Source organism: Diadema antillarum, unplaced genomic scaffold, assembly GCF_040938485.1.
Source record: "Diadema antillarum isolate AM-2024a unplaced genomic scaffold, OU_Dant_1.0 scf00000077, whole genome shotgun sequence".
Taxonomy (NCBI): Eukaryota; Metazoa; Echinodermata; class Echinoidea; order Diadematoida; family Diadematidae; genus Diadema; species Diadema antillarum.
This window is the reverse complement of record NW_027270966.1, coordinates 419,616-432,830: the sequence shown is the minus strand read 5'-3', so window position 1 is coordinate 432,830 and position 13,215 is coordinate 419,616. Positions and strand designations below refer to the sequence as shown.

Here is a 13,215-nt window from a genome sequence, read left to right as displayed (position 1 = left end):
TTCAGTTTTTAATCCCTGTGTACATATTTCTCCTGTTTTCTCCAATGCTCTTCTATGCAACTTTCAAAAACGACTTTAGGACACATTGGCTGTTAACTTCAGAGCACAGACACATGAAGCATGTGACTTTCTAAGTACACTGAATTTAATGTATCATAATTCTTGAAACTAAGTTATCTGTAAATATCACTCAACTACAGAATTTACTTGTAGACACGTGTATCCAATTTCAACTGAGCAAATGTTTCTCTCTCACATCTGGTGATTGTATTGTTCAATGTACATCCTGCTGCATAAATATCATGTTTCCAGCAAAGCTTTGAGCATATTTTGATTTGGCTTTACTTCTGGGTGTAAACTTCATTAGATCCACTCAAAGCATTTGTAAACAAGCTCACCACAGCCAAACTGACTAGTGCATCTACTTTCTTTGTCATGGCCAGCACTTTGTAAAATTAGATTCTGGCCTTTGGAACTTAAAATTGTGACCAAAGTCCATCTACCTCATGACTTAATCCACAACATCAGCCATCTTTGTGCAATCATAAATATATTCAGAGGAACATAAGAAAAAAAAAACAGTTTAAAAAGCTACACGGACAAAATATGGGATGATCTATGGAATATTAGGATAAAAAAGTGAATAAGACAGAAGGCAATTTACATATAAAACAAACAAAAATGGTACATAACAAATGTGTATAAGAAAGTATTAAAGTGAGACCAGCAGTAACCATCCAGAAGACACATATTCCGTTAACACATTCATATCTCACTAGGTCTTTACTCTTAATAATCTAAAGTTTACACTCTACTTGCATTATGCAGCACTACAAAATGAGCCATGTTTGAATTATGAGACAACCCTGGGCTGGGCTTAAAACCTACTTTAGCAGCAGAAACTAGACAGGGAAAATTTATAAAACATATCATTCAATTTTCCCATTAGAGGCTACCGTACTATTGTCTGTCATTAACATTTTGGTCACCAAAAGGTCACATTAAATACACCATTCTGCCATTCTCCATTTAATAGTAAAAACGACAAAAATTCTCTGCCTCCAGCTCAGCCTCAGCTCAGCCTCCGACCTCAGCTCAGGTCACAGCTGCTACTAGCTGAAACCAGATTGAAAGAATAGCAGAGCATACCGTGCAGAAACAGGATGAAGCCTCAGCTGGAGTTAAGGTTCTTTTACGAGGTGTGAATGCAATTACGATAGAAATATAGCCAGGTAAAATTTTGAATAGGAATCATGGATATGATTTAGTTTTTACAGGTATCACGTAGAACTAGATTATCGAGCATCAAACATCAATTCGAAGCTGTGGGACTGACGCTACAGCTATCTACAGACCGGGGTACAGTCTTCCAAGACTCGAGCTAGCTACAACAACTGTAGGTGTAGATAGATCCAATCTAACGTTAGACGATCTGTCCGTCAAGGTTTAACCTCAGTTAGTACATTGTACCATTTCTGCTCTAAGGTATAAATGGATGCAGTTCGATAAAACTTAGCAAAAGTTGCACAGAACCGTTGCTGGACACATACCTTTTGCTCACAAGTCACAGGAAATCCGTACACAGCTAGCATGCACCAAACAATGCACCGTACACCTGCCAAAGACATTTTCCACCTGCCTATGTTCCGTACCGTACACCGCACACACAAGTCACAACATGCACTGCATACACTGCGTGCAACCAAGGAGGCTTTAGTTGGTGCAACCAAGGAGGTGGAAGATTCTTCCATGCTCTTCCAATCTACTAGATACCTCCCTACGAACAAGAAAATTATTGTTTGTTTCCGCAAGTTTTTTTTTTTTTTGTTCTTTGCAACGCCGCGTTAGTTTTTTTTGGGTTTTCTTTTTGTTGTTTTTTTGTTTTTTTGTGCGTGTTCTCTCTTAATCTGTGGATTCTATACCACCATAGTATACCCACCGCTTTACAGTTTTAAAAACATATGTTTTTATTTGGATTTTACTAAGTACAATGATACTTCGTTCTTGTTACACATCGGACATCTGTATATATATTTATATATATGTATATATATATATATATATATATATATATATATATATATATATATATATATATATATATATATATATATACATATATATATATACAGAGTAGAAACAGTCAGTCCAATTTTTGGGCTCCTGCGGTGTTTATACGACTATTTCTACTCTTGATATCTATTCATTACACACCGATCGATGCAGAACTTTCTTATTTTGATGGATATAAAATATATGGTATTCTCATTAGAATTGACTGTTTTTACTTATTTGCTTTTGTATGCCCCTGCTGTTGGGAAGATATAAGTGGCGTTCAGTACATAATTACTGTGATGGAAATATTCGTTGATAGCCTTTCTTATCTCCCCTTTTCAACAGCAAATTCGAAGACATAAACAAACAAGATTGGTTCAAGTGGTTTTTTTTTCTCTCTCTCTCATCTCTCTCTCTCTCTCCCTTTATGCACTTCCACTTTTACAGCATGTTATCATACATACAATGAAGCCAAGAGATGATTTTACTGGTGTTATTAAAGAAATGAATCAAAGACGACTGGACGACAGCTGATGAATAAATGTGAAAGAGAAATAAAAGCACGTGCATCATAGCCATGTTAACATGCAGGCCTATAGTTTTATCATGGAGGTAGTTCTACCTCCATGGTTTTATAAACATCAGGAATACGAGCAAAAGCCAAGCAACACTAATGAATGTCCTTTTGTTTCTTCCTCAAAAGTATATCTGTATAACTATCATTTTTATGTTTGATAGCATGTCAATGACAATGTCATTAAAATCATTTACTAGTACAATTATTTCATCTTTTCTTTTCTGTCTTTTTTCCCCCTCTCTCTCTCTTCTTTTTTTTTTTGTGTGTGCATGGTCATTCTTGAATCCAGTGCCGTATTGAATCACGTTGACGCGCGCCCTCTATAGGTTGTTTTTTCACAGTTTCTCTTTTCGATCAGGCAGCCGTACGACGTGAAAATGGTAATGAGGGATGTCAGGAAAATCCGTAATATCCATCGCAATCTGAAATGGATATTATGGACTGTCGATAAATCATGATGAATGAACTTTAAAGTTCTCCAAGAATGAGATATTTGAAATTATGACAGCATTTTTCGAAGATGAAATGGTCTGAATTTTTAGGAAATGGTACCGACTGTGTTTCAATGTAACCACACTGGCTGTACTAGGCCTATAGAGTATCTATGAGAAAGCTAACACCGTAGTCAGACGTAGATGACAATATGTGGGACTGTACTAAGTAATAACGTGTGTACTTTCTGAGCTGGCTGCTAGCTAGCTGGTGTGACTTGTGTTTATCTTGTAGGTTTTCTGTTGCCGATAACTACACTTTACACAAATTGCCCTCATTCCAGTCTACACTCTATCAGCTCACAACCAAACCTCAAGAAGTGCCGTTTTATAACGATGCATTAAATGCACAACAGAACCGCTAGGGCGGGCGCTGTCATGCGATCGTGCATTTGTGGTATGATCGCGGACGTGGAGTCTCTTTCTCCCCTTGCCTTGCCTTGGTTCCATGACATTTGCTCCTGCGACATGAAATATCTGCAAGCTCAGCCAAACAAATAACCACGAACATAACTCTAGTCGCCTAGAAATCTCACTAAGTTTTAATCCTAATCCTCACATCAAACTAAACCTAAAAATTTACAAATAACCCTATCACTACCTTTGACCGAAACTTAAAGATTGATCTGCATCTTGTCGTATCAGGAATATGTTCTGCTAACAGTTAACAATAGAGACCGAGTGCAACTTCTAGCTGCGTCTGGCACTGGCTTCACAGAATCCCCTTTTGACTTAGTTTTGTGCGGAGGAGTGAGAGCCGTAAAAGTAAAAAATGATAAATTCAACAAACCTCAATGTCATCCTTGGCCTTAATTGTTACCCTGGCCTGTAAGTTAGTTAAGTGGCTTTAGAAAAAAAAAAATAGAACGTGCCGCATGCCAATTGCCTTTTGTTTGTTTTTGTTTTATCATTGTTTTTGCTTGTTAGCTGATGAGACCCAGAAGTGGCACTACAAATGTAAACTAGCCCCCCTTTTTTTTACCCCGAAGTGGCACTAGGAAAAAAAAAAAAAGAAAAAAGGAGAGAGGAGAATGTGTTGAAGCTTTTGCTGCATGCCAATTGCAAGTTGTACTGGAGCAATTCTTTCTTGCAAGCTGATGAAAACTTGAAGTGGGAGTGGGGGTAAGGGCCTTTTTTTTTTGCTTGTTAGCTGATGAAAGCTGGAAGTGGCACCAGAAATATAAACTGGGCTGCCCCCCCCCCCCCACACACACACACACACACACACACTTAATGTGGCACTAAATCCTTGGATGTTGTACTTTGGAGAAAATATCAAATAAGAATTAAGAATATAAGGTGAAGACCAGACCAGGGCAATTGTCGAAGGAGCAAATGTTGTGTCACCCTTTCCCTCTCGAGTATCACTGAAAAATTCACGCTATAAATTTGGGTAGGATCTAGAGCTAGTGGCTGTAAAGTGCCATGCAGATTGATGAGTTTGATTAGTCATTCGAATGCAAGTGATAATGAAAGGTATTATTAGTCTGTTTGTGACTAGAATTCTACTGTAGACCATACATCATTTTCAGGGATGTTAGAACTAATGTTACATTGTATCAATGTATCACTTACAATATTGGCAGTTGACTGTACACTTGATAGTCTAATTCTGCACTAACTCTATATTCTGCACTAACTGTATTCAGCAGCATTTTTTTTTTTTTTTTTGCTACACTTTACATTTGATAAAGTAGCAGTTGCATGGCAAAAAAAAAGTATAAATGAATATTTCTGTTTTGAATATTGACATTTTAAATCAGTTATTCAGAATGTGTAATCCTTTAATTGGAGTCAAACTGCACAAAAGCCCAAAATCATTTCATTTATTATCATTATTATTTATTTGGCATTTGCAAGACAGCACAATAACAGATAAACAGACAAAACAAGCAAAATACAAGGATACAAGATGTCAGTCTTTCCCTGGTGTGCTTCCCTAAGTTCCCCTCCTCCCCCCCCCCCCCCCCCCCCCCAAAAAAAAAAAAAAAAAAAAAAATTGATTCCTTAATTATTCTTTTTTCTTTTTCTTTCTTTTTCTTCTTTTGCAAGGGGGAAGCAATCACAATCAGGACGAGGAAGTTCATGACCAACCGTCTCCTCAACAGGAGGCAAATGGTGAGTACACACTAAGCAGCCAATGTCTATAAAAGGAATGCAATAGACCAATCACAGCTGCTGTGCAAACTTCGATCCTCTTGTCACGATGACAACACCACCTGAGCTTAATGTGACATGTCCATACCAGGTTGCACTTTAATTTCATTGAAATTACTGAAGATATGAACAGACCTTAGGAGATAAATTAGGAAGAAGCAGTAGTATTGTTTGCCCTGCAAGAACTCATTGATGTTCATTCTGTACATATACCAGCATTATAAATGTGTTTTAGAAAAGGAAAGATTTATATATATTTGCCACTGGATTTTACTCTTGAATGTTCGCCTGGACTTTGCTGATTATGACTTTTCGCCTGCCTGGCAGAATCAAATTTTCGTTTATGACAAAATTTGACAGAGTTTTGAAAGCTCTTTCATTAGAGCTGGGAATTGTCTAATAAAGACTACACATACACATGTATCATTATTCTAAGGAATATTATATGTTAATAACATATAATTGTCCAGGCAGATTTGCTCAGTAATTGGAACACATAGTGCAGACAACTGTTTACAGTGAGTGTGATATTTAGCCAAAGAGCTAATAACATTGAACCACTGAGCCAATCTTTTCTTCTTCTTTTTTTTCATAGTGCATTGTATGTGTATTATTATTGATATATAATAATAACTCTATTATTAATATTTTCTGTTGAGGTCGTTGATGTGATCCACCCTGGTCAAGCCACTGTGAAGAAGACAGAAATTCGTGAGCGCCTGGCCCAGGTCTACAAGACTACACCTGATGTCATCTTTGCCTTCGGCTTCCACACACAATTTGGAGGTGGCCGCACATCTGGCTTTGCCCTCATCTACGACACGCTGGACTACGCCAAGAAATACGAACCCAAGTACAGACTGGCAAGGGTAAGTACAAATCACAAATTTTGGCTTTAGAGCTGATTAAAGTGATTCCCTGTGAAGTGTACCTACTAGCAAAGCATTGCCAAATGTGCTTGCATTGACTTGGACAGATAACATTGTAATGTGAATATCAGCTGCCTTGAAGTTGATCTTAAAGTTATGAAATTGGCATCCTTAGTATTTATACAAGTGTACATGTGTAAAATTGTACTGATAAGATGCTGAGATGGAAACAAAGAGGATACCAGGGGTTCAGTTTCCCATGTGAGTTCTGGCAGCAACTGTACCCATGTTCTATGAAATAAGCTTTGGATAAATTTTGTTTTGATTGTTTGTTTTTTTCTTAGCGTGGCAAAGACAAGTGTGTTACTGAATAGTGAATGATAAGCATACACTTGATAATTGTCATAATGAATTAGTGAACATGTACAAAAATTTGACACACTCATCGAGACTTATGGTTTTGCCAAAACAATACATGCACGCTTTGACATCCTCATGTGCGAGTTACGTGGCTTTGACAAAACAGTGGGTGTAGTGAAGATCGTTAGTCCTCTAGATACATGTATGTTTAGGTAGTTTTGCCAAAACAATGCCAAACAAAACGGTGATGATTTTGCTGGCAACCGTGTATCGAGATAAAATCCCTGATATTTTGAAAAAGAAAACAACATATTTGAGTGTGTGTAATTACTTAAAAAAATTACATTACTCATGTGCTAATTAGCTTGCCATATCCAAAGCACAAATTGTTAAGATTATAATGATAGGAATGATTTTAGTGTTGCCACAGCTGACAATCTACTAGCATTTGCTCAAATATCTAGAAATTGCACAGACAGAGATACATGGTTTTGTCAAAACACTGCAGTACAGTAGATGATAATAAAAGACGTATCAAAATGCTTTGTCGCTGACAGCACCATTAAGCAGAAATGTTGTGTCCCCCCACCCCCTTTTTTAGCATGGACTCTACGAGAAGCCCAAATCATCATCAAAGCAGAGGAAGGAGAGGAAGAACAGACAGAAGAAGGTTCGGGGTACAAAGAAGGCCAAAGTCACTACTGGCAAAAAGGTAATAGAAATGTTTCTTTTTCATACTTGCCACTTGGTCATACATGTACACGTATATATTTCCCAACTTGAATATCAGAAGTTGAAGTGATTCATTATGTAACAAACATTGTCAAAATTAGATCATAAGCAAACATAGATTAAACTTTGCTTTCAAGATTTCTGCTGTTGTATATGGTTCAGATATTGTGTTAGAATAAGCCAGGTATGCTATATGAAACAAAAGTGAATAATCAGGCAAAAATTTTCTTTGCTACTTGCTAATCAACCAGTCTGGGAAAATGACACAAAACGAAAGTTGTGGTGTATGGGTTATGATGTACATGTGTAAACAGGTGGAATTAATTTAGTGTTTTTTAATGTCTGCACATGTAATTTGTTGTTTGTAATCATGAAAATAAAATGTAGATGACTGTGGTGATGGCTGATGGATTTTGAGGATAGAATTTTATGTGTTACCACTTGAACCATGACTACCAAAAAAAGCAATGATCTGTGATTAAATACAGTGACACACACACACACAGATAAACATACAATGTATGAACTTGTATGTCGTACCTCTTTGTGTCACACAATACACATTGTGTTTTCATCAAATTTCCTTAACAAACTCATGGGCAAATACATGGACAAGTTTTTGCCATTTTAAAGGCAGCATTTTGGCAGAAAATTGCTAACCAATGCACACATACAACATTTGAATGAGCTTGAATAAAAAACAGAAATATGCATTGACAATCTGGAAGGTGAAAATAAGTATACATGTATTTTCTTCACAGTCAAATATTTATTGTGTATCTTCAGAACTTTCATAATTACTCTGATTCATGCTAAGTTCACTGTTATTCAGCATCACTGCATTAATTCCTCCAGAATTCCATTATTGAAGTGTAATTTCTTTTTTCCCCCCACTTTCCTTGTCTTTGCAGTGAGCGGGAACTCCATGAGACGTCGTCAAGTCCCACAAACAACATCTTTTGTGTGATCTTTAAGATGCCCACAGACATCAGTCAACAAATGTGTCAATAAATGACTTCAGTGTAATGTATTTCTGAGGTTCTGTGTTCTGCCTTTCGTATTATGTGTGGAGAAGGAAACGGCTCTTTTGCTGTGTCTTTGCTGGTGGTGATGTCGTGTGTCAAAGTTTAGTGCGCTAAGAAAGTTCAGTGCAATCACAGCATCATTTCTACGACACAATTTTGCTGATTAAATAGGATATGATACACTGCATATGTTCAACAGGACACATTGTGCATCAGATATCTGTAGTACAGGGGAAACTCGGTATAACGAACACTGCTATAACGAGATATCGGTTATTACGAGGAAATTTTCCCGGTCCCAAACTTCCTTCTACACAAATCTATGTAAAATGCTACTCTTATAGCGAGATCGGCTATAACGAAATAACTGCTATAACGAGATAAATTTTGTGATTTCCAAACAAAGAAAAACATAGCCAATCAAACCTGTTATAGTGAGGTAAAGCAAAATGTCTTCGGGTAAAGCTTTACTTCGCCTGTGCTATCATGTTCCGAGATTTTAAAGCTCAATGCGCCAAAAACTGCCTTGTACATACATATTTTCTTCAGTTCACTCTACAGCTAGCACCGCATGTTGTACGTGTATGTGTGTGTGTGCGCGCACTGATACATGCAGAAAATGTGGTGGGCCATACGGCCGTATACATGACATCATCACGACGTTTAGCAAGTGTGAGGCAATCTGATGCGGTGATTGGCTTTCTACATATAGGGAATTCCCCAAGTTCACACACATGCAGTCATAATGTACATACAGAATGTGTCACACACACACATACACAGCATTGTGCAGACCATATTCAAGCTTTCCACACACAACACACACCCATACCATAACCACATACCAACCCACAGACGATCTTCACACAATCGCAAGCTATATAGATTTACAAATTCAAACATCTGCAATTAATAAGAAAAACATTCTTGATATCGGATTTCATTGGCAAAAAAAAAAAAAAAATCTTCTTACCCATAAAGGTGAGTAATTACCTCACACACATTACCAAGTTATCAGTATTGATTGAAAGATGATGGGTAGTCCCACATGTGCAAATTAATGTCTTTATGTTATGCTTTCTTTTATGCCTACTGATATAACGAGATATTGGCTATAACGAGGAAAACGACTCGGTCCCGACCATCTCGTTATATCGAGTTTCCACTGTATAAACACTAAGGCCTGGAATGCACGAAGGTGGTACACGCGTACAATCTTTGTCCATGGTTTTAACCATGGACAGATCGTAGTTTTGTATGAGGTGCTAAGTGTAGCATGGCCTATTTCATTATGAAATCAGTCATTTCATCAACGAAATGTCATTTCGTTACAAAATGACTGATTTTCATTTCATTACGAAATGTCATTTTGTGACGAAATGACCGATTTTGTAATGAAATAGGCCATGCGACACTTGATGCCCCATGCAAAACTACGGTCTTTGTCCATGGTTTAAACCATGGACAAAAATTGTACCACCTTCGTAATTTCGGGCCCTAATGGTGTCTTAATGAAGGAAGAAAAATACATGTAGACGGGCATCATTATGCAGTCATGTTGTACTTGTGTAGAAAATCACCCCCCCCCCCCCCAAAAAAAAAAAAAAAAAAAAAAAAAAATCACCTTAACCAATCAAACTCTGTACATGAAAGATGTGTGGATGGAGGAGTCGTTCACTCGTTAAATTCTTGTCCTGTTCAGATGGTGTTCCCATTTATTCATCTCTTTAGAATTGCATATAAATGATGGCGACTGTATGCATGAGTGAATGTCACAGTGTGATATGTGGGCCCATGAGTATACAGCACTGACTAAATAACCCAGCAAAGGGTAGAAGTTCTGACTTACATCTACAGTCAACCTTGTCAAGTCAAATTTATTTGGAAATAGCTTTAACTTGGAGAAAATTTGACTTAAAAGTGATTAAAATCAATAGAATATAAAAAGGACTTGAAAAGACCTTTAACTTACGTGATTATTCGACTTTTAAGCGAGGTCGACTTGAGCAAGGTTAGCTGTGTTTATACTGTACAATAGACTTCACTGGAATCATTAGGCTGTGGTCACATTTACAACACAACAATCAAGTTTTATTGACGCTTGATGGTCTGAAACGTTTCCATGACAAAAGCTAATGATGCAAAAGTAGATATTAAACAGAAATTCACTGCTTTCACAAATATTTCATCTCATCCGGTGCAAGTGATAGCAAAGCAGTGACCTGGTGCAATTTCACAACAAACCATATATGATTAACGATACACGGTAGTTGAAGGTGCAGGCAAAGTGCCACAGAGGAACTACATGTCAATTTACAAAGCTTTTACTGTCGGAGTAAAACGGTCAAAAACATACATTGTTCTTCCATTTCATGCTGTTAGCTGTACATTCATTTTTACATTCTCTGCTTTGTATGAATAACTGAGAACCTGTGATAAAGGTATTGGTTTACCAAAAATTACAATACATATGTACTTGCAATTTTCTTATATATACAATGTACATAGAAATGTATTATTTATCTTCGAGAAAGGTTGAATTCACATTTTAACCCTACACAATTTACTCTTATTAATCCAATATCATTTTTGAACTTTCCAGCAGTCTCGGCCTATCTCATGCAGAGCTTATTGCATTCTTTGACTTGATGCAATTATTATATAGAGTTCTTTTCATTATGTCGTTTTCATCTGGCTGAAAATGACACTACTGTACTTGAATGCAGTTTACACATCTATGTAAAGAAAAACAAAATATTTACAAAGGATTGACACTCGGGTATTGTTTTGTGATTGTCTTCATAAAATTGAAAACTTCTTTGATAGGAATGATCTGAGACTAGAGAATCTCTGCATTTTTCTTCCTGTGAAATAGATGATTCTTCTCATATACTTTTATACAGGCAGCAAAACACAAGACACCACCATATGCTGTAAGATATACATTGTAAGATACTGTAAATTCCATATACAGACATCTTAAAGAAGTGTACACGTATATATGTACTCTGCATGGTAAAATAGAAATTTCAAACTTGAGATTACTACATCAGGATTTTTTTGTACAGCAAATGACAAGCAATGAGTGTAATATCAGTAATATACTACAGAAAATTTTTGACCTCATTGAAATCAATGTTCCACGATATTTGCTCCTGCGACAATTGCACCAATGAAATATCTGCACGCTAAGCAAAGCAGATTCTACTCACAAGCATAACCCTAACCCTAATCTTAATTCTCACTTCAAACCAAACCCAGAACCGCATCACAACCCTAACCCCAACCCTAAGACCTTGGATAAAATAAGATCGGAGCAATCGTTGCAGGGACAAATGTCGTGTCACCGAAATTAAATACTGTATGTGCATATCAAAATGTGACCTATCAGCATGAGCGTCCAAGGAAAAACAAAACAAAACAAGACCAAAAAAAAAAAAAGAAAAGAAGAAAGAATGGGACATTTTCAGATTTCGATAGTGCATGTATCAAATATTACAGAATCCCAAGCTTTTTCATGATATATAATTTGTTTTGCTTTATTTCTCCAAAACCTACCTTTGGATTTAAGATGCAGTGAAGCATGTACATTGTAATAGACAAGAAATTTGAACATGGCAGGTCAGGGGAATAAAACAGCAATATGCCCCAATAAGTCTGAAAAGTTTTGAATTTTGAAACATTTTTTACTTTGAAATTTGTGTATGAGATAAATACAATATAAAACTTTATATTCATGCAAATATTTAGTTGTATACTTTGAACATAATCAAGTATGCAATTTTCTTGGTTTTGATGTCTGTACCATTATACATTGTACTTAAACCATTGTGAAATGTCAGGTATAGGCCTATGCACATGTCACACTACACTGTTATGAAACTATATACACATAGATGTACATTGTATTACAATTACATGCCAATGTTTACACTGCAACACCAGACCATATCTCGGGTGAAATGCCATGTGGACCACTTCTATCACACAATGCACATAGTAACATATATATTCAAACAATTTGTTCTCCCAAACATGCTGAATATAATGGTATCTTACATGAAAATCATAATGGGGAGTATTATCATCATATTCAATGCCAATGACAACTTAAAGGCATTTGATGGAATGGAAATATGCATACAATAGGAATATATGACACTCTGGAAGAGCAATTACACCTGTACAAATGATACAAGCTGAGAAATATACATACAGCAGTAAACAGGATTTTAGAAAAAAAGGCAAAGACAAAACACAAACTTGCAATAACAATGCAATGTTCATACCCAACTGTTTCTATATGAAACTCTGACAAGTCTACAGCAATACTGTATTAGCACCAGCATTCTAAATGACAGGGTAACTTATCCTTCACGAAACTCGCAAGAACAAAAGGAACAAAATGTGTGTGTGTGTGTGGGGGGGGGGGGGGGGGGGGGGGGAAGGCTGCTCATGGCTGAACAATCATAAGCAAAATTCATACTTGAGAATGATTGGTGCAAACAGTGCACTCTAACTCGGATTGTAAATCTATTACTTTCTTTGTTAACTTATTCATGTCCTTATGATCATTATCTTAAATATTTCACTTTCAATTTGAAGGACATAGGAATTCTTACGGGTACTCTTGTCATCACAAATTATCAACTCTGAGTAAGCAAAATTCATATTTCGAAGGTAGATGAGTGACTTCATAATTCTCACCTTATACAATAGACAGATAAATTTGGTTGTTGATTTTACAGTATGTTTTATGCGATCAGAAAGAAGTGAAGTTGCATAAAACATGTTAAGATGCACTTCAAATTGTTGTTGATAAATTCAATTGTGTAAAAGCAGTAAAACATATTGCAGCTGGAATCATAAATCTCTTCCACATTAGTCTTCCAATATACACAATAACGATCACAAACAGACTAGTTGTAACATTTAGTACAGTGTACTCC

General features: G+C 36.5%; 1 protein-coding gene across 1 annotated transcript; it reads left to right on the top strand.

The window, feature by feature from the left end:
* The first annotated feature begins 2,984 nt into the window (after positions 1–2,984).
* Positions 2,985–8,271, top strand: LOC139717582 (small ribosomal subunit protein eS24-like). The gene is made up of 5 exons (XM_071629089.1): positions 2,985–3,012; positions 5,176–5,241; positions 5,940–6,149; positions 7,111–7,221; positions 8,153–8,271. Exons 1-5 carry the CDS (start codon positions 3,010–3,012, stop codon positions 8,153–8,155), a joined length of 393 nt encoding a protein of 130 aa, XP_071485190.1. The 5' UTR covers positions 2,985–3,009; the 3' UTR covers positions 8,156–8,271.
* Positions 8,272–13,215: the final 4,944 nt, after the last annotated feature.